At 59.5% G+C, this 21,029-nt stretch overlaps 2 protein-coding genes across 2 annotated transcripts; one reads left to right on the top strand and one right to left on the bottom strand.

Moving 5' to 3' along the window:
• Window positions 1-1,953: 1,953 nt before the first annotated feature.
• Window positions 1,954-12,097, bottom strand: PATL2 (PAT1 homolog 2). Its single transcript, XM_054168774.1, has 19 exons — window positions 12,074-12,097; window positions 11,519-11,621; window positions 11,062-11,363; window positions 10,848-10,916; window positions 10,688-10,753; window positions 10,162-10,329; window positions 9,972-10,043; window positions 9,390-9,544; window positions 9,185-9,268; window positions 8,952-9,090; window positions 8,070-8,190; window positions 5,666-5,763; window positions 4,648-4,692; window positions 4,344-4,495; window positions 3,950-4,109; window positions 3,510-3,650; window positions 2,931-3,028; window positions 2,204-2,353; window positions 1,954-2,084 (listed from the first exon to the last, which is right to left on the bottom strand). The coding sequence occupies exons 1-19, from the start codon at window positions 12,095-12,097 to the stop codon at window positions 2,045-2,047; spliced, it is 2,187 nt and encodes a 728-aa protein (XP_054024749.1). The 3' UTR covers window positions 1,954-2,044.
• Window positions 12,098-14,281: 2,184 nt separating this feature from the next.
• B2M (beta-2-microglobulin) lies at window positions 14,282-16,020 on the top strand. Its single transcript, XM_054169007.1, has 3 exons — window positions 14,282-14,351; window positions 14,524-14,802; window positions 15,965-16,020. The coding sequence occupies exons 1-3, from the start codon at window positions 14,282-14,284 to the stop codon at window positions 15,976-15,978; spliced, it is 363 nt and encodes a 120-aa protein (XP_054024982.1). The 3' UTR covers window positions 15,979-16,020.
• The last annotated feature ends 5,009 nt before the right edge of the window (window positions 16,021-21,029 follow it).

The following is a 21,029-nucleotide window of genomic DNA, read 5'->3' as shown; positions in this document are numbered from 1 at the left end:
GTTCTGAAGCCTCTGGAAGGTGTCCAGAGAAGGGCCCCGAGGAGGAGCAGAGGGCTGGAGCTGCTCTGGAGACAGCCTGAGAGAGTTGGGGTTGTGCAGGCTGGAGAGGAGAAGGCTCCCAGGAGAGCTTCTGGTGGCCTTCCAGGAGCTGCAGGAAAGCTGGGGAGGGACTTTGGAGGGTGTCAGGGAGGGACAGGGGTCTGGGACACCTCTGAGGGGGGCAGGAATCAGGCTTGGGGCAGGGAGGCAGCAATGGGCACTGGCAGCCCAGAAGGCCAAGGGCAGCTGAGCTGAGCCTTCTGGGCTGCCAGTGCCCATTGCCAGAGGTGGAGGGAGAGGCTCCTGCCCCTCTGCTCTGGGGTGTCAGGGAGGGATGGGACTGGGAGGGATGGAGCAGCACTAGAAGTGGGGAGATTCAGCTTGGATATGAGGAAGAAGTTGTTCCCCATGAGGGTGGTGAGAGACTGGCACAGGTTGCCCAGGCACGTGGTGGAAGCCCCTTCCCTAGAGGTTTTGAAGGCCAGGCTGGCTGTGAGGAACCTGCTGGGGTGTGAGGGGGGTTGATCCTTGGAGTCCCTTCCAACCCTGACAGTTCTGTGATTCTATCTGTGGCCTCTCTTGTCTCTGTCCTGCTAGATTTGGGCATCTCAGCTGCTCCTCTGCAGCTGTTTCAGAAATTGAGAGGTGAGCTGTCTTGATAAGCCATGGATACAAATCCCACCCAAGCACTCAGCCATGCTGTTACATCCTCACCTTCTCACCTTGCTTTAGTTTAATCCCTGAGGGCACCTAGGTGACAGCAGCTGAACATGAGCCAGCTGTGTGCCCACAGGGCATGGAAAGCCAATGGCATCTTGGCTGGGAGGGACTGCCCAGGGAGGTGGCAGAGTCACCATCCCTAGAGGTGCTTAAGGCAAGACTGGATGTGGCCCTTAGTGTCAGGGTCTGGTCCAGGGGGTGGTGTTAGGGCAGAGGCTGGCCTGATAGACCTCTGAGATCAACTCCAGGCTCAAGAACTCTGTGAATTTGTAATCTACAGGGGGTGGCAGCTTAGGAACATAACCACCACACTGAGGAGGAGAACTTTCTGATGCAAACCTCTTCTGAACACACACCAGGCTCTGGGGGTCAGGCTTAAACCTCTGGGTGAACATTCCAGGCACTTAAGCACAGGTGGCCTAGGCTCAGACAGGCCAGAGGGTTAGGGCAAGCCCCAACACAGCACAAGCAGGAGCCACAAAGTCTTCTAGAGTCCAGCTGAGCACAGCCTCAGCCCCAGATGTAGAAGCCAAGTGCCTCAAGATGCTTCAAGGAATTTCATCCTGACCCCAGCTGCAAGCCTTTGGCCTAAGTAGCCTTTGAGAGACCAGCAGAGGAAAGAGATTCCCTTATCAACCACCCATCTATGTTCAGGATCCCAAACCTCCTCTCCATGCACCTAGCTGCAGCCTCATCTTTCCTTGCCTCTTGGGGCAAGTTCTGACCCCCTCTCCACCACCACAGCCTTTGCTTCCAGCCCCTTCCTCTCTGCAGGGGCTCAACTCCCCTCTCTCCCCAGCCACAAGTCCTCTGATCCTTCCCTTTCTCAGCACATTGCCTTCCCCATCTCCCTTCATCCTCCTCCCAAGGCATCTTTGTCCATCCCTCTGCCTCTGCTTCTCCTTTACTCAAGATCTTCATCTCCGCCCAGGGTTCTCCAACTCTCCATGCCCTCCCCCAGCAGGAGCTGCCCCTGGGAGCCTGTGGAGCTCATTCACCACCTTTTTATTTTGTTTCAGTGCTGTGTACAGAGTCCCTTCCCCACCAGGTGCTCCTAGTACCCCTGTGCTGACCCCACCTTGGTGCCAGCCACTGCTGGGGGCCAGGCCAAAATAAGTTACCCTCCCCCAACCCCCCCCCCCCGGCAGCGGGGGCAGGTTGGCACCGGCCCTACCAGTACCCAATTCACCCAGAGTGCCCTGCACCAGGGTCGAGTGCTTGCTTTGAAGCTCAAAGCATCAGGCCCTGCCCAATCCTGGCTCAACTCCCAGCTCCTGAGGGGCTCTCAGCACAGCATGGCAGCTCTCGGCGGCAGCGGGGAGCACCTGCGGGGAGAGGAGGCGGCTGGGGCAGCAGGGCCGTCACCCCCAGGGCGGCAGCGAGAGCCCGGGGGCACCCTGGGGCTGGGCAGGGGCAGCAGGGAGCCCTGGCAGGTGGCACTCACTCCATCTTGGCCTCCAGATGGTGGATGGTTTGCTTGTCCAGGTAGCGGCAGAAGAGCGAGAGGAGGTTGCTGGGCAGGAAGAGAGGCTCCACCAGCGCGGCCTTGGGCACCTGCGACAGCTCCCGGGCAACCAGGAACACCGTGTCCGTCCTGGGGGCACGGGGCAGGGGCTGAGTGCCCCCCAGCCAGCTGCGGGGCTCCCGGCCCCCAACCTCCCCAGCCCCTCACCAGCCCGCTGCGGGGCTCCCGGCCCCCAGCCCCTCACCAGCCAGCTGCGGGGCTCCCGGCCCCCAACCTCCCCAGCCCCTCACCAGCCAGCTGCGGGGCTCCCGGCCCCCAACCCCCCCAGCCCCTCACCAGCCCTCTGCGGGGCTCCCGGCCCCCAACCCCCCCAGCCCCTCACCAGCCCTCTGCGGGGCTCCCGGCCCCCAACCCCCCCAGCCCCTCACCAGCCCTCTGCGGGGCTCCCGGCCCCCAACCCCCCCCAGCCCCTCACCAGCCAGCTGCGGGGCTCCCGGCCCCCAACCCCCCCAGCCCCTCACCAGCCCGCTGCGGGGCTCCCGGCCCCCAACCCCCCCCAGCCCCTCACCAGCCAGCTGCGGGGCTCCCGGCCCCCAACCCCCCCAGCCCCTCACCAGCCCGCTGCGGGGCTCCCGGCCCCCAACCCCCCCAGCCCCTCACCAGCCCGCTGCGGGGCTCCCGGCCCCCAACCCCCCCAGCCCCTCACCAAGTCTCGAAGTCCCCCGGGCACGGCTCCAGCGGCACCTCGCAGGACAGCAGCCTCTCGCCGTGGCTCAGCAGGGAGTAGAGCAGAGAGATCCCAAACTGCAGGGTGGCACCGGGGGCGGCGTCACCCCCAGGCAGGAGCGGCACCGGCACCGGGGGCTCGGCTGCGGCGTCACCCCCAGGCAGGAGCAGCACCGGCACCGGGGGCTCGGCTGCGGCGTCACCCCCAGGCAGGAGCAGCACCGGCACCGGGGGCTCGGCTGCGGCGTCACCCCCAGGCAGGAGCAGCACCGGCACCGGGGGCTCGGCTGCGGCGTCACCCCCAGGCAGGAGCAGCACCGGCACCGGGGGCTCGGCTGCGGCGTCACCCCCAGGCAGGAGCAGCACCGGCACCGGGGGCTCGGCTGCGGCGTCACCCCCAGGCAGGAGCAGCACCGGCACCGGGGGCTCGGCTGCGGCGTCACCCCCGGGCAGGAGCAGCACCGGCACCGGGGGCTCGGCTGCGGCGTCACCCCCAGGCAGGAGCAGCACCGGCACCGGGGGCCCGGCTCTGCCCTCCCCCACCCAGGGTTCTGCCCACCTGGTTCTTCAAGGCCATGGCAAGGGGGAGCTCAGGGGAGTCGGGCAGGGGCCTGGTCATCTCCTGCAGGACCTCGATGAGCTTGCTGAAGCTGGTCCCAGCCACCACCTTGTTCAAGGGGCTGTAGAGCAGGGAGAGAGACTGGGCAGGGGCAGAGGGGAGAGCAGGGATCTGAGAACTTTCAATCCATGGTGACCATAGCCCCATCCCAGCAGCACCTGGTGGGGCCAACACTGCACCAGAACTGCTTCAACCCCTTCTTGGAGGCCTTTCTCCTCTTCCCCAGGGCAGGACTGAGGCTCTTGTCAGCCCCACCAGCTGTCCCGGCCATGCTGGGATCCAGCCCGCTGGACTATTGCCCAGGTGGGGCCCTCCCCAGCAAGAGCAGGCAGGGGAAGGAGGCAGGCCAGGGTGCTGCCACCCTGGCTGGGTGTGCTTGCCTCATCCAACACATCCTTCTTCATGAGGAAGGGCAGGTGGTGGGTGATGGTCAGCAGCAGCTTCTCCGCTTGCTCCCGGACCAGGTGGGGCAGCAGCCGGGCCAGGAGCTTCTTGCCCTTCCGCACACACAGGAGCTGCAAGAACTCATCCTCTGCCTCCCTGGGGACAAAGACTGCATTGGCACAGCTCCCAAGGGATCTGCAGCTTCTCTGTCCACCCAGAAGGACCAGCAGCAGCTCCAGTGGAAGAGACAAGGCTCATGAGCAGGGTCAGCACAGGCCAGGGGGATACAGGAGCCAGGATCCAACCTTCCCCACACCACTCAGAGCTGCTCAGCCACCTGAGCCCCATGAGGACCAGGCTGTGCTGCCCACATCCTGTGTCACAACTCACTCTTGGCTGCTGCAAGCCCTGACTCTCAGGGCTTGGTAGATACTCTGCACTTCTTGGTTCTTCTGCTCCTGACAGCAGGGCTGCTGCTGCTTCTCCAGGGCCAGGGACATCTTCTGCTGCATCTCCTCCACCTCCAGCAGCTGCAGGAAGAGCTGGAGAAGCGGCACAAGGTAGGAAGAAAGCTTGGAGCACCTTCAACCAACTGACTGTTATCCAGGACCAGGGATGTCCCCTGGCAGAGCTCCCTGGATGAAAACCAAGAGTCTGCATCATCCCCCCCTGCCCCAGGGTGCAGCTCCCTCACCTTCTCGATCCTGTGCAGCGCCCGGAGACGGTGACTCCCTGTGGCCTTCAGCAGGGGAGGGGTAAGAGGGACAAGAGTTACAGCCAGCACCAGGCACTGCCCCAGGCACAGCACCAAGCCAGCTGCTCCCTGGGCATCAGTGGTGGCTTCAGGACACAGAGCAATCAGTGCAGGCCAGGGGCTGATCTGCTGGAGAGCAGCTCTGGGGAAAAAGGACCTGGTGGACAGCAAGATGACCCTGAGCCAGCAATGTGCCCTTGCGCCCAAGGCGGCCAACAGCACCCTGGGGGTCATCAAGAAGAGTGTGGCTGGCAGGTCGAGGAAGGTTGTCCTTCCCTTTGTCCTGGTGAGGCCATAGTTAGAGGACTCTCTGCAGTTCTGGGCTCCCCAGCAAAAGAGGAAAAGGGATATACTGGAGAGTGTCCAAGAGAAGCTATGAAGAAGGAATGGAACATGGCTGATGAGGAGAGGCTGAGAGACCTGGAGCTGTCTAGTCTGAAGCAGCCTGAGGGGGATCTGATCAGTGCTGATCAGTACTTCAGGGGTGAGTGTCAGCAGGACGGGACCAGGCTTTGTTCAGTGGTGCCCAGGGACAGGACAAGGGGCAGTGGGCACAGGCTGGAACAGCAGAAGTTCATCTGAACAGGAGGAGGAACTTCTGTGAGTGCAGGGTGCTGAGCCCTGGGGCAGGCTGCCCAGAGAGGTGGCAGAGCCTCCATCCTTGGAGTCCTTCAGAACCTGCCTGGATGTGCTCTATGGGACCCCACTTTGGGAGGAGGATTGGACTATCTCCAGGGGTCCCTTCCAACCCCTCCCATCCTGTGAATCCCAGGGGGAGACCCCAGCAAGCTTTGACTGCCCAGAGCCCCACCTCAGCCCTTGCCCAGGAAGGGGCTGCAGCCGCCGCGGGGCCGTGTCCCATCCCACGGCTCGCATCACCTCCTGGAGCTCCTGGCAAAGCCGCTCCAAGGCCTGGGGGAAGCTCGGGGAGCAGCCAGCTGAGCTGCCCCTCACTCACCTCCTCCACCAGGGCGTGGTGCACAGCGTCGATGGCGCGGCGCGGGCTGTAGCAGGTGGAGACGGCGACCTGGCCGAGCGAGCCTGCGATGCGCACCACTGCGGGAGACAGGCACATGGGCACCCTGCCGCTGCCCCGCCAGCCCTCTGCTGCTCGAAGGCTTTGCCAAGGCCAAAGAGCCCAAAAGGAACAGATTTTAGATTTCCTCCCCATCTCCCTTTTTCCTCCCCACCCCCCCCCCCCCCCCGGTAGTGTCTTCTCCCAGGCAACCGGCACTAGAACAAGAGGACACAGGCTCAAGCTGTGCCAGGAGAGGTTTAAGGCTGGAGATGAGGAGAAAGTTCTTCCCAGAAAGAGTAATTGGCCATTGGAATGTGCTGCCCAGGGAGGTGGTGGAGTCACCAGCACTGGAGGTGTTCAAAGAGGGCTTGGATGTGGCACTTGGAGTTGTCAGGAGGTGTTGGGTGACAGGTTGGGCTTGATGATCTCTGAGGTCTTTTCCAACTTGGTTGATTCTATGAAAAGCAAATTGCACAGGAGAAAGGAGAGGTGGGGGAAAAAAAAATCACCAAAGCAAATGGTCTGGAATGGGTTTGGAAGTAAAAAAGGTGAATTTTAGACAAAGTATAGACTCACAGAACTGCCAGGGTTGGAAGGGACCTCAAGGCTCATCCAGTCCCAAGCCCCTGCCATGGTCAGGGACACCTCACACCACAGCAGGTTGCTCACAGCCACATCCAGCCTGGCCTTCAACACCAACAGGGATGAGGCTTCCACCACCTCCCTGGGCAACCTGTGCCAGTCTCTTACCACCCTCACCATCTAATCTATCACCCAGCAGCATCTAATCAACTCACCCATGGCACTGAATGCCTCATCCAGGCTGGTTTTAAACACCTCCAGGGATGGTGACTCCACCACCTCCCCAGGCAGCCCATCCCAATGGCCAATCTCTGTCTGGGCCCTTCTCTGGACACCTTCCAGCACCTCCAGATCTTGCTTGTACTAGGGGCTCCAGAACTGGACACAGAGCTCCAGGTGGGACCGGATGCAGTACTCCATCTGCACTGATGCCACACCAAGGCAGATGGGCAGCACCCCAGAGACCCAAGGCCACTGCTGCCAGGAGATGCCCTGGGAAAGCCAAGCAGGCAGCAGACACCTGCAGTGAGTTGCTTGCCTGCAGGCAATGTGCTGGGGGCCATGGAAGCCTCGCCAGCAGCATGAGTCCTGCCAGCAGCCCCCCCCAATCCTATCACTCCCTGACAACCTAAGAAGTCCCTCCTCACCTTTCTTGTAGGCCCCCTTAAAACATACATAAGCATTTGAGTACCAGGGAAGGTTACAAAGGTAGAAGGAAAAGGGTAAACAGACAAATCTGCAAAGCCAGGCCCAGCTGGCAGTGGATCCCCTTGGGGCAAATGGATTCAGCTCTTCAGAAGCATGGATGCAGTGTGGAGGTAGGGCCCTGCCAGGTGGTGGCTCAGCAAGGAGCAGCAGAGACCTTCTGGACCAGGTTTCTTTTGTCCACCTGGGAGCTGGATTCTTTTCAGGCTCCCCCCAAAGGATGGGTGTAACCTGGCACACCTGCCCCAGCCCCTCCCTGTGGCAGCCACCACTCTGAGTCCTTAGTGCCTGGCTGATCACATCCCATGTGTGCCAAGAACAGCCTCACGGTGGCACCCTCGGATTGGGACAGAGGCCACTTCCTTGGCACGCTGGCACCTCCTCATTGGGAAGAGATTTTAGCTTACCTCTGTGGTTGGGTTTTGTTGGTGAAGGGATTGATAGCAAAGAGTATCCAAAAGAGCCACTCTGAGCTCTAAAGCAGCTTGGGTTAGGGCTCTACTAGGGACTGCTTCTGGCAAGGGCTTTGGGGTAGGGATGCTGCTAGGGTCAGGACTTCTGTTAGCTGCTTTGTCTGCTAAGGGCTCCCAGGACTTTACAGGCTCACAGGATGTTAGGGGTTGGAAGGGACCTCTGGAGATCTTCCAGTCCAACCCCCCTGCCAGAGCAGGAGCACAGGATCCAGCACAGGCCACACAGGAACACATCCAGACAGGGCTGGAAAGGCTCCAGGGAAGGAGACTCCACAACCTCCCTGGGCAGCCTGTTCCAGGGCTCTGTGAGCCTCACAGTGCAGAACTTCCTCCTCACATTGATGAGGAACCTCCTGTGCTGCAGTTTCCATCCACCACCCCTTGTCCTATCCCACTTCTGCTGCTAAGGACACTCAGACTCTGCAGCTTTGGGGATTCCACAAGGCAGCAGTAAAGGACTTCTGGGAGGACTTCTGAGATTCTCTGCCCTCTGCAAGTCTGGAATCTCCTTGCTCTATGGCAATGGGGTTCCTGCCTTCCTTCACCACCCAGTGGCCCCCAGCCAGGGGAGAAGACCACCTCACCAGAGTCATAGGTCTCCACTTTCTGGATGAAGGGGGTGACCAGCTTGGGGGGTTCCTGCTTGTTGCGGCCTCCAAGCAGCTCCTCCTCCGCCTGCTTGCGCTCCAGCCCGTGGTAGTAGGTCTGTAAGGACAGCTGTAGCCAGGAGGGGAGGGCCACAAGCCCTGGGCACCTCCAGCTCCAAAGAGGTGAAGTCACAGCATTATAGGATGACCTTCAAGATCACTGAGGCCAACCATTAACCCAGCACCGCTGGGTGACCACTAAATCGCAGCCCTCAGTCCTACACCTAGCATGGCTTCAAAACCCTTCCAGGCATGGGGAATCCACTGCTGCCTTGGGCAGCCTGGGCCAGGCCTTGACAACCCTTTTGGGGAAGAAGTTTCTCTTAACACAAAACATAAGCCTCCCCTGGTGCAACCTGAGGCTGTTTCCTCTTGCCCTGCCTTTGTTCCTTAGGAGAAGAGACCAACCCCCACCTGGCTCCAGAGTGTTGTAGAGAGCAAGGAGGTCTCAGCCTCCACACTAAACACCCCCAGCTCCCTCAGCTGCTCTTCCCCAGCCCTGTTCTCCAGACCCTTTCCCAGCTTAGCTGTCCTCTAGACTTGCTCCAGCACCCCAATATCCTTTTTGGAGTGAGGGACCCAAGCCTGAACCCAGTATTTGAGGTATGGTCTCAGCAGCATAAGGCACAGTGGGAGAATCACTTCTCTCTCCCATTGGTCCCAGGATCACTGTTCCAGGCCAGGATGCTGGTGGCCTTCTTGGCCACACCCTGCCTCATCCCCAGCCTACTGCTGACCAGCACCCCCAGATCCTTTTCCCCTGGGCAGCTTACTGGCCTTGAGGAGCAGGATAAGAGCTGGGTGGCCCCTGGAGCTCACCTGGTAGTAGTAGTCATCATCCATGTTCTCACTCTGCAGCTGGATCATCTCCACCTTGACCACCCAGTCCTTCTCCTTGGAGGTCATCAGCCCAGCATAAGGGTCCACTTTAGGAGACCACAGCTTCTTGGGGGAGATGCTGGCACAAGACAAGATCGTAGACAGCTGTGACTGCCTAGAGCCCACCACCACCTCCCACCCTCCCCAGCCCAGCTCTCTAGGCACCCCCTTACCTGTGTGCCTGCCCCCCCTGCTGCTGCCGCTGGGTCAGCAGCCGCTGGTGCTGGGGGTGCAGCTGGGTCATGTGGCTGGGCACGCTGCAAAGGAGACCAGGCTGGGGGCAGGGGGCTCACCAGGGTTGTCCCCAGGCCAGGGACACCCCACAGCTGCCTTGTAGAGGTCCCCCTGCCCCGTGCACCCTGGTCACCCTTCTGCTACCTGAGGTTCAGCTGGCTGCTGGCTGAGGGACTGAAGAGCAGTGCAGGGTCCAGAGAGGGAGACACAGGCCCAAAGTGCATGGCCAGGGGCTGGGGGGCACTGCCAAGGCTGGGTGACATGGGCCCAAAGGGACCTGGAGATGAGTAGCCTGCAGGCTGGAGAGAAACGCAGAGAAGCCATCAGTGAGCTGAGCCTTCTTCTCTGAGGGTCCTAAAGAGGTTTGCCATGCTGGCTTCTGGCTCCCACCTTCACAGGAACCACCCTCACCCCCCATGAAAGAACACTACAGTAAGGTGAAACCCCCAGAATTCTGCCAGCACAGCTGAGCAAGGCAAGGGGAGCTGAGTGCCACCAGGGGTTGTGTGCCCCAGGTTCATCACCCACGCCACGTTGTGGCACCAAGCACACCGCCACCCCCGCGGAGGCAAAGGCCACACTGCTGGCTCCACTTCCCCTGTGCCCCAGCACTGGTCTGAGCTGCAAAGGCTGCCTGGGGTGGCAGAGATCTAGGGGGAGGGCACTGTCCCCGTGCCCTGCCGCTCCAGGGCCAGCTCAGGGGGCACACAGCGCTGCTGGCACTACCTGGCTGGAAGCGAGGAGCGGAGAGGCTCTGCGAGCCGGTGCGAAGCTGCGAGGAGGCATCAGAGGAGGCTGCTGCAGGGCAGGAGAGGTGGAGGGTCACTGGGACAAGCCTGCCCTCCAGGCTGCACCTCCAGCCAAGGCAGGGCAGGGAGGGAGAGAGGGGACATCAGAGTGCCCCCAAACCCATTACCTGCTGGAGGAAGTGCTGAGGGAAGGACTTGGGTGACACCAGCCTTAGGTCAGGGCGCTCGAGGCAGGGAGAGCCCCCATAGCCCCTCTGCAGGGGGGAGCTGAGGAAGTTGAGGGCCACGTTGGGGGAGGATGGAGGCCTCTCGAGGACCTGGACAATGGCTTTATCCTGTGGGGAGAAGGCAGCAGCAGGTGGAAATAGGGTTCAGCTGGGACCAATTAAGCTCCCCCAGCACTAGGCAGCTTAGGGTCCTTGCTCACCAGCTGCCATCCTGGCAACATGCAGCCAAGAGGGACTCACAGGGACAGCCAGCATGGGGGCATCCCAGTGCCCCCAAACTCAACAGCTTTGCCTTCAAACCCAGGGTGGGCACTTCTGACCACAACCTTGGCTCCTAAGAGACACATTCATGCACCTCCAGACCACTAAGGAGGCTCTGAAAATCCTCTGGTCACCCCAAATCTCCTGCATGACTTGGCCCAGGGCTTTTGGCCACTCCCCAGAGCCTGGCTCAGGGTGTACCCACCTCCAGCACATGGTGGGATGGGAGGCTGCTGGGGCAGGAGCCCCACACTGTAGGTTCCATCTCCAGCTGGAAAGACAGAGATGGTCAGCATAGAGAAGGACAATGGGAAGGGTCAAGGGACACCACTCAGCCCTTCCCCAGGCAGAGACAACATTTTTACCACCTCCTCTTTGCCGAACTCTGCCCAGCAAGCACCAATCCTGCTGTCCAGCACTGCCGAGTCTTGGCTCTGCAAGCAAGGGAGAGGTCAAAGGCAGGTACTCAGCCCTGGCACCAGTGGGTGTTCCCCTCTTAAACAGTGACCAAGCTCCCCTACCCCATGCTCTCCCTGGAGCAGACCCCCAGGCCTGTGCCCCTTCCCTCCCCCCTCACACCTCCAGCGTGGGCTTGCTCTGCACAGCTTTCATCACTGCTGGGTCTCCCAGGTCGTTGGGCTCCTCAGAGGGCTCCTCCTTTTCCTCTTGTTCCTCAGTCTTCAACTCCTCTTCCTCCAGCTCTGAGCCAACCTGCTCATTCTCCAGCCCCATCCCACCTTCCTCCAGGGGCTTTCCTAGCTCCTCCAGCTGCTCAGCCCCCAATGCCTCCATGGTCTCAGTCTCCTCTGCCACCACTTCAGCCAGCTCAGGGCTTGTGTCAGGAAGCATCAGGGAGATTGTAGTGTCCTCCTTAGTGGAGTCTTGGAGAGGAGAAGCAGAACGTGTAAGAGTGAGCAAGAGCCTGGTGTCCCTATCCCAACCCCAGCTCCTCATCAAACAGGAGGATGCCTTCCTCACCTCCATCCTATTCACCCTGCTGGGTGCTGAGGGCACTAGGGCTCCCTGGGAACCTTACCTAACCCAAATGTCATCTCATTATACAGGTCGAGCTCTTCATCCTCCTCCGCCATCTCCTCCAGCAGAGGTGCATCTTCCAACAGCAGGTAGTCCTCGAGGATCTGGAGTCAAAAACAGCAGGGTCCCCACTAAGGGACAGGCAACCCTAGCACGTTCCCCAAGTTAAGAGTGCCCCCAACCTCCCCCCATCACACCCCACCGGTGGCGCCGGGCAACCCCCAGGGCTCACGGCCCTCTGGAGCTGCGAAAGGGAAGAGTAGGCACCAGGGAGGTCGGGTGGGCACCGAAACCTGCTTGGCACCTGGGCTGGGGCTGCCCAGGGTGACACCGTGAGGCTTCAGACTGAACGCTCCACTACCGGGACACGAACGGCACCCGAGCACAAGGCTCCGCCGGCGCCCCGAGGGCAGCGCCTCCTCCAGGACCGACCGCTCCGGGGGGAAACCAGCACCGGGAGGCAGGGAAGGGTAACCGGTACGGGGGAGCGAGGGGGAACCCCTGGAAAGCGAGAAGCTGGAGCAGCGAGGCGGGGCAGAGCGGGGCGGGCACTCACAGCCAGCTCGCCGCCCTCCGCCATACCGCGGCGCCGCCCGCCGCACACCTCCCTCTACAGGGCCAGCAGCGACCGCCGCCGCCTTTTACCGACTGGCGCCAGCGCGCATGCGCCGTCCGTACAGCATGGCGGCGCCTGGCCGCACCCGCCCCTGCCGTACAGCATGGCGGCGCCTGGCCGCACCTGCGCCTGCCTCACAGCGTGGCGGCGCCCGGCAGAGCGCTGTGCTTGTGCCGTCGCTCAGCACCGTCCCCTCAGCGTGGCCCAGCTCAGCGCTCGCCGTGCGGAGCCGGGGTTGGTGTGGGCAGGTGGGAGCCAGGGCGCATTGCCCTGGCCGGCGACGCTGCCGACACCGGCGTGTGGCAGGGCACAGAACGGTATCACAGATGGCAGGGGTTGGAGGGGACCTCTGAAGATTATCGAGTCTGCCTGCCTTGCCAGGGCAGGAGCACCCAGGGCAGGTCACACAGGGACACATCCAAGGGGGGCCTTGAAAGGCTCTAAAGACTCCACCACTTCTCTGGGCAGCCTGCTCCAGTGCTCTGCCCCCTCAAAGTTAAGAAGCTCCTTCTCACGTTTAGATGGAACTTTCTGTATTCAAGTTTATACCCAGTACCTTCTCTTCTGTCACTGGGGACCACTGAGAAGAGTCTGGCTCCATCTTTCTGGCACCTGCCCCTTAGATATTCGTAAGCATTGACAAGATCCCCCTTCAGCCTGCTCTTCACAGCTCTCAGCCTTTCCTCATGTGAAAGGTGGTCCAGTCCCCTCAGCATCTTGGCAGGCCTAGGCTAGATTTTCTCTTGCAGTTTTGTCCTTCTTGAGCTGGGGTGCCCAGAACTGGTTGCAGAACTCCAGGTGAGGCCTCATCAGGGTAGAGCAGAGCTGGAGGGGAACCTTCCTTTACCTACCAGCTACCTTCAGTGCTTAAAGGGGATGATCAAAAAGCTAGGGACAGACTTTTGAGCAGGGCTTGTTGTGATGGGACAAGGGGTGATGGTTTAAACTAAAAGAGGCAGATTCAGACTAGATAAAAAAAAATATATATTGAAGGTGCTGAGAGCCTGTTCCAGGCTGTCCAGAGTGGTGGGAGCTGCCCCATCCCTGGCACCACTGCAGGTCAGGTTGTATGGGGCTCTGAGCAACCTGCTCTGGTTGGGGATGTCCCTGCTGGCTGCAGGAGTTAGCCTGGATGACCTTTGAAGGTCATTTCCAACCCAAACCATTTTATAGTTCTCTAAGCTAACTTCAACAAAAACTGAATCTCCCCCTGCACAGGGGGGTGGGAGAGGAGAATAGGTGATCACTTGAAGGTGGTCTAGGGTTAATTAGCATGGTAAAAATCCCGACCTGAGAGGAGACCCTACAGGCTAATGCCGGAGTGCCCCTGTGTACTGAACTGAGCCCTTGCTTGGAGCATGGCCAGAAGGGCACCGGTTACATAACTGAATGGTCACCAGTAAACAAGTTTTGCTTAGCTTTCATTTTCTGTAGCCTGTGGAAAGTCCCACAGTATCTCAGAGGAGGGGTGCTGGTTGTCTGAGCCGTTGCTGGGTATCCCTGTCCATACAGAACCGTGGTGAAAGAAGAGGAAGAGGAAGAGGAGGAGGAGGTGGATCGTGACTCTGTGTGCTGCTGAGCATAGCCCCAAGCCTCAACTGATGGACAGCAAGAAGCAGGAGCTGGACGAGCTCTATGTAGTCGCTGTGCCAGGACCTGCTAGATCTTGGTTCCTGACTGCAGCTTCCGGCCCAAGGCCCGGGGAAACGGTGGCGAGGGCCAGCGCCGCCTCACAGCTTTGAGGCCTCCACCACTGGGAGGAAGGCCAAGGGCAGGGCAGACCTCACGGCCGGGAAAGACCCCGGGTAGGGCAGAGCAGGCGGCTCCCGGGGCACAGCTAGGGCAGCAGCCCCATCCGCCGCCGGGCTCCGTCGGGGCGGCTCCGGGCAGAGCCGCGGCCTGGCCGGGCAGGGGTGCTCGCCGCCTGCGGTGCTCGGGCAGTGCGTGGGCGCTGCCCGAGACGGGAAACCGAAACGAAACCGAAAGCGGCGCCGCTCGCAGTGCAACATGCCCGCCGCCTGTCTGCCCGGAGACTGATGACGCGCGGGCGGCTCTGCGCCGCGATTGGCCGCGCCGGGCAGGGTTATAAAGGGCGGCGCGGGGGGGAAGGGGCGGTTCAGTCAGTGCTGGTCTCGGAGCGCGGCGGTCATGAATCTGTCGGTGAGAGTCGGTGTCCTGCTGTTGCTGCTGGCGCTGCCTGGGCTGGCGAACGCGGACGGTGAGTGCCCGGGGCGCTGCGGGGGTGGCCGTGGCGAGCAGGTGATTGCCGCGAGGGCCCCGGTGGCGGTTCCCGTGTCCCTGGTGCGTGTGGATTGAGGGGCGCCGGCTCCTCGGTGGCGGTTACCCGCCGCAGCCTCTCTTCTCAGCACCCCCTTGCACCTCCTCTCCAGAGGCGCCGAAGGTGGAGGTGTACTCCCGCAAGCACGCCGCGAACGGCGAGGAGAACGTTCTGAACTGCTTCGCGAGCGGGTTCTACCCGCCGCAGATCAGCATCACCCTCCTCAAGAACGGGCAGCCCATGAGCGACGTGAAGCACGCGGACATGTCCTTCAACGACAAGTGGCACTTCCAGCAGCTGGTCTATGCGCCCTTCCGGCCCCAGCGCGGGGACACCTACTCCTGCAGGGTGGCGCACTCCGCCCTGCCGGAGCCCCAGACCTACCGGTGGGGTATGTGTCGTGTGCCTTCCTCCTCCGGCTTTGCCGGTCCTCCTGCGTAGCAGCCAGGCCTTGCTGGTTCTGTAGCTGTGGTGTTTCAGTCCCCTCTCTTTGGGACGCAGGGTGGCTAGAATGGGGTGGGTTTTGAGGGTCTGGTGATGCAGAAGGAAAGTTAAGTTGGCCTCAGGTGGGCTGCTGTGAATACGTGACCAGGTTGCGTTAGCAGCAGGCAGGGAGGACTTCAGTTTTGAAGCTTTGGCTCCAAGAAGGATATCGAGGTGCTGGAATAGCAGAGAAAGGCAACAAAGATGATAAGGAGCCTGAAGAACAGATCTTGTGAGGCATGGCTGAGCTGCCCGGGGAGGTGGTGGAGTCACTGAGCCTGGCTGTGTTTAAGGGTGGGTTGGATGTGGTGCTTGGGGGTATGGTTTAGGGGTGAACCTTGCAGAGCAGGGTTCTGGGTTGGACTTGGTGATCCTGAGGCTCTTTTCCAACCTAAATGTTTCTGTGATCGTGTAAATTGGTTATTGCTTAGCTTGGGGAAGAGCAGGCTGAGGGGAGACCACTCCCTGAAAGGAGACTGGAGCCAGGAGGGGGTCAGTCTCTTATCTCAAGGAGTAAGCAATAGGAAGAGAAGAGGAAAGGGTCTCAAGCTGCACCAGGAGAGATTTAGGTTGGACACAAAGAACAATTTCTTCCCTAAAAGTGTTGTCAAGGGCTAGAACAGGCTGCCCAGGGCAGTGGCAGAGTCCCTGGAGGGATTGAAAGGTTGTGGAGATGTGGTGCTGAGGGACATGGTTTAGTGGTGACCTGGCAGTGCTGGCTTGGTGGTTGGACCACTAATCAATGAGCTTAAAGGGGGCTCCCAACCAAACAATCCTATGACTTGCCTTGGTCCTACCTGTAGGTATTTAGTTGTGCTGCCTCTCAGAGGGAAGAGCTCTTTCTGGGTGAATTGCCTAGAGCAAGATGTGTCCTGCAGGGGTGTTGGACTTTGTCTGGTGAATAGAGAGGAGGCTGCAGCAGTGGTGACTGATCCTTGTGACCCAGCCTGCCACAGCAAGCGAGGGCAGCTCTCTGCTGACTGGTGCCAGCAGGGGTGGGCTTGGAGTGGGGAAGAGAGGGAAATGCTCTTTGCCACCAAGCCTAACTCTGCTCTCCTTCCTTCCTGCAGATCCAGACTTCTGAGCTGTCTGGGGTAATAAAGGTGAGTTGTGGGGCTGCAGATCAGGGCACTGTGGAGCTCTTTCTGCAGGGGCAGGTGTGTGTCTTGCAGAGCTCAGGAACCAAAGCAGTTGTTGCAAATAATTCCAATAAAAAAAGGCTGCTGCCTGCTGGGGAGCAGGGCTGGTGCCACCCCCTTCTTGCCTGGCTCTGGCCGGTTCTCAGCCACAGGCTGCCTACCAGAGTCTCCTTTGCTCAAATCAAAGGATCCTCTTGGAGGGAAACTTTGCCCCCCCCTTGTTTGGTGTCTGCCAGACGTTGTTCAGAGCTGACACTTCCAGCAGGCTGCTGATCTCTGCCTGGTGAGGAGTTAGTTGTCACACCCAGAAATCCCCTGGCAGGGAGGGGAGGCTGGTTGACCCCGTGGCAGGGGCCTTGGGGCTGCTTTGCCTTTAGTCACTCATGCCTCCCAGTCTGAGGGCTGCAGCTCCTGCAAACCATCTGCTCCTAACTGGTCTGGGATTGGTAGCTGAGTTTGATAGTGAAAGGAAAACTGCAGGTTCATGGCCTAGCTGACACACCCTAGCCATGGACTCTGGCAGAGGCTGGGTAATTATTAACTGTCCAGGACAAACCTTGACCTTCCCTGAAGTGCCCCTCATGCTGGACCTGAAAGTGGTGTAGATGGCTCTTAGAGACAGCATCAAACCAAAGATGCCAGCTGGAGCAGCTGCATTGGGCAGCTCTTGGGAAGATGTCCAGAGACCTCCTCACTGCCTAATGCTGCTCTTCTGAAGAGCAGCTGCAGCTCTTTGCCCTGGAGAGCAGCCAAGGCTTGGAGGGCTGTTAGGCTTCCAGGGAGAAGAGGTTCTGAAGGGTCAGTTGGCCATCTTTCTCCTGGGGGACAACAGAAGAAGGAACTTTAATTTGCAGCAGGAATGCTGAAGGGAGAGGTTTGGGGCTGCCAAAAAGGCTCAAAGAGATGCCATGGCTCCATACAGCACAGAGACATCTAGGTAGGGTTGCTGTGGAGTTACATACAGACCCCTCTTGGGGTTTGTCCTAGCTTTGGGGCAGTGGGGATGGAAACCTGGCCCCCAGCAGGAGGTCTACAGTGTGCTGTCCAGCAGTGTTGGTGTGAAGGTGGTTGAAGGGCTGCAAAGCTTGGCTGGAGCTGGGACACTGGGGACATCACTAGAGGTGGGGATAAGGATTCACTGAGCTGGGGTGGAGAGCAGGATAACGGGAATAGATCTGTGCAGCTGATGCTTGGGGTGGAGAGCAAGGATCTTCTGGTCAGAGGAACTCTGGCCCCCCACCAAGGAGTGATGGGGAAGCAGATTCTGCTGGGTTGTTACCTAAGGGGAGCTGGGAGCTGGGCCTGCAGCCAGAGTTCCCTTGATGAGAGCTGGGGGGGTGCCCAGAGTCTGATGTCAGTCTTCTTTCTCTCATGCAGGTCTGAACTGTGTTGCTTTGCAAGTTGAAATATTCCTGAGCTCCTCTCCTGTCCTTTCTTCACTTCATTTATGGCTAGGATGAAGAGCAGCAGCAGCATCACCTGCAGAACTCCTTTAATAAAGCTCACCCAGTGCCCACAGCAGCAAGGTGGTTTGAGCATAGAGCCATGGAACTCCACCTGACTAATCAAAGCACCTTTGTACCTCTTAGCTCTGTTTTGTGTGGAGTTTTACCTGAATTAAGTGGAATGTTTCTTGATGACCTGAGCTGATTTCACAGGCTCTGGTGGGTTGGAGGTGGATCTGTAGTGCTCTGCTCTGTTGCAGGGTGGTGAGACACAGGAACAGGTTGCCCAGGAGGCAGGTGGTGGAAGCCTCATCCCAGGAGGTGTTGAAGGCCAGGCTGAATGAGGCCTTGGGCAACCTGGGCTGGTGAGAGGGGTCCCTGCCCAGGGCCTTGGGGTTGGAGTAGATGAGCTCTGAGATCCCTTCCAACCAAAACCATTCCATGATTTATGCTGTGAAGATGTAGGACACTTCTCCATCAAACAGTAAAGAATTCCAGGTTAGTCTGGATGTGACTCTCAAGGGAATGAAACAAGTTCAACAAAGTATCTTGGGGGGGGGATGGGCCTGACCTTAAACCTAGGTGAGGAGGAATGCTGGGCAGGGTGTGGTGCTTCAGAACACGTGCTGGACATGTTGAGGGCTCTTGGCTTCTTTCACTGCTTTCTCCATCACCATGGTCTCTGTGAAGCAGGAAAAGCCAAACTCTTGCAGCTCCAATACCTGGATGAGAAGTAGCTGGGGAGAAGGGAGTGGCTATGGGAGGAGCCTTCATACCCAGGGAGGTGGAGATGTCATGGCCAGGGGGTTGTGCAAAACACTCCTCACCCAGCTTCTGGGCCAGCAGAGCTACCAGAGCTCAGCCTGCAGTGCCAGCCAGGCTCTGGAGAGCAGCCAGTGACTGCCAGCCCCAGCAGTGGTCCTGCCATAGAAGACAGCCTGGCATGGAGGAAAAGGAAGGACTGAGATCCTTCTGCAGTGACCTTAGCAGGGCAACCTCATGTGAGAGCCCAAGGTGGCCTGACCTGTAGACCTGCAGATCATAAAGAGCCACTTCTCTCATAGAATCACTAAGGTTGGAAAAGACCTCAGAGATCATAAAGTCCAACCTGTCACCCAACACCTCCTGACAACTAAACCATGGCTCCAAGTGCCACATCCAATCCCCTCTTGAACACCTCCAGGGATGGGGACTCCACCACCTCCCTGGGCAGCACATTCCAATGGCCAATTAACTCTTTCTGGAAGTACTTCCTCCTCACCTCCAGCCTAAATCTCCCCTGGCACAGCTTGAGACTGTGTCTTCTTGTTCTGGTGCTGGGTGCCTGGGAGAAGAGACCAACTCCCAGCTGGCTACAACCTCCCTTCAGGGAGTTGTAGAGCGCAAGAAGGTCTCCCCTGAGCCTCCTCCAGGCTCCTGTGAGGAGAGCCTGAGGGAGCTGAGGGCTGTTTATCAGATGAGCCTGAGAGGTGACCTCATTGCTGGTGCTAAAGCTGTGCAGGCTGAGTGCCCAGGGGCTGGAGCCAGGCTCTGCTGGGGGATGCCCAAGGACAGCACAAGGGGCAGTGGTGGAACCTGAGGCAGAGGAAGTGCCATGGAAACAGGAAGGAAAATTTTGTCACTGTGAGGGTGATGGAAAACTGGAACAGGCTGCCCAGGGAGATTGTGGAGTCTCCTTCCCTGGAGATATTCAAACCCTGCCTGGATGTGTTCCTGTGTGACCTGCTCTAGGTGACCCTGCTCTGGCAGGGGGTTGGACTGGATGAGCTTTGAAGGTCCCTTCCAGCCCTTCACATGCTGTGACTCTCTGATGTGCTTACCACTGCCTTTACTATCCACAAGAGCACTGGAGAGTGACAGATGGGTGCCTCACAGCAACAGGAAAACTTGGAAGGGACCTTAAAAGATCTAGTTCCAGCCCCCTACTGTGGGGCTGGAACTAGACTTGGTTGCAGAAGGCCCCATCCAACCCAGCTTTGAACATTGCCAGGGTTGGATGGAGCCTCCATGACTTCACTGGGCAACCTGTTCCACTCTCATGGGGAAGAATTTCTTCCTAAAGTCTCATCTAAATCCAGCTTCTTCCAGTTTGAAGCCATCACCCCTGGTCCTGTCACTATATGCCTTGGTAAAAGGACCAGTTGTCCTGGACTTCCTCCCCTCCAGTCTCAAGCTGTCCTCTCCCAGCTCCAAGCCATTGTCCCTCAGCCTGGCACTCCCAGCCCTTCTCCAAAGTCCCTCCCCAGCTCTCCTGGAGCCCCTTGGGTACTGGAAGGCTGCTCTGAGGTCTCCCTAGTGCCTGAACAGCCCCAGCTCTGTCCTCACAGGAGAGGGGCTCCAGCCCTCATTTCACCTCTCCTAATGAGGACATGAGTGGTGCTGTCTGCAGAAGCTGAGGCACAGGCACTGTGGGATGACCACATCTCTAAACATAGCTTACAGCAACATCTTCCTTTGCCCTGATAGCATCTGTGGCATTTTTGTGGTCTCACTGAGGAGACATTTGGATGACTTAGTCAAAAATCCCCATGCATGCCAAGCCCAGGGGCTGCCTAACCTTCATCAACCGAATTTCCTATCCACAAAAGCCTTCTCTGTTGTATCAGGCATTCCTAGGGGGGACCCCGTCCACAGGGGGTCTAAAGCTACCTGGGGCATAGCTGCATTGCTGCTGCTGGCTTTTCAGACAAACTTCCTTGGGGGCTGGAGTTACTGAGGGCTGAAGTGTGAAAATCTGAGTCTTGGACAGACTGAGAGCTGGGCAGAGAGGAGCCCAAGGAGGCTCAGTGAGGATGAGAGCAGAGTGCTGCAGCTGGGCAGGAAGAATAAGCTGCAGCAGCACAGGCTGGGAGGGGATCTGCTGGGGAGCAGCCCCAAGGAGAAGCTCCTGGGAGTGCTGGGGGGCAGCAAGGTCTGCATGGGACAGCAATGTGCCCTGGGGGCCAAGAAGGCCAAGGGGGTCCTGGGGGCACTCAGCAGAGTGTGGCCAGCAGGGCCAGGGAGGTTCTCCTCCCCCTCTGCTCTGCCCTGCTGAGACCTCCCCTGGAATACTGCATCCAGCTGTGGGCTCCCCAGCTCAGGAGGGACAGGGATCTGCTGCAGAGAGGCCAAGGGAGGCTCCAAGGGTGCTGCAGGGCCTGGAGCACTGCTGGGGAGGAGAGGCTGAGAGCCCTGGGGGTGTTCAGTGTGGAGAGGAGAAGGCTGAGAGGGATCTGATCAATGTCCCTCAATAGCTGAGGGCTGGGGGTCAGGAAGGAAGGGACAGGGACAGCCTCTGCTCACTGTGCCCTGGGATAGGCCAAGGAGCAGGGGATGGAAACTGCAGCACAGGAGGTTCCAGCTCAGCATGAGGAGGAACTTCTGCCCTGTGAGGGTCCCAGGGGCCTGGGGCAGGCTGCCCAGAGAGGTTGTGGAGTCTCCCAGCCCTGTCTGGATGTGTTCCTGTGTGCCCTGTGCTGGATTCTCTGCTCCTGCTCTGGCAGGAGGCTTGGCCTGGGAGCTCTCCAGAGGTCCCTTCCAGCCCCTAACCTCCTGTGGGCTGTGAGCTTGCT

The sequence above is a fragment of the Dryobates pubescens genome, chromosome 17 (genome assembly GCF_014839835.1).
Source record: "Dryobates pubescens isolate bDryPub1 chromosome 17, bDryPub1.pri, whole genome shotgun sequence".
Classification (NCBI taxonomy): domain Eukaryota; kingdom Metazoa; phylum Chordata; class Aves; order Piciformes; family Picidae; genus Dryobates; species Dryobates pubescens.
This window is presented reverse-complemented; position numbering and strand designations above follow the sequence as displayed.

Coding starts and splice junctions, on each gene's coding strand:
- PATL2 (XM_054168774.1), bottom strand. CDS start 12,097: ATGGCGGAGGGCGGCGAGCTGGCT. Junction 10,754..10,847: donor AGTTCGGCAAAGAGGAGGTG/GTAAAAATGTTG, acceptor CTGTCTTTCCAG/CTGGAGATGGAACCTACAGT. Junction 4,693..5,665: donor ACCACGCCCTGGTGGAGGAG/GTGAGTGAGGGG, acceptor CCCCTGCTGAAG/GCCACAGGGAGTCACCGTCT.
- B2M (XM_054169007.1), top strand. CDS start 14,282: ATGAATCTGTCGGTGAGAGTCGGTGTCCTGCTGTTGCTGCTGGCGCTG. Junction 14,352..14,523: donor TGGGCTGGCGAACGCGGACG/GTGAGTGCCCGG, acceptor CCTCCTCTCCAG/AGGCGCCGAAGGTGGAGGTG.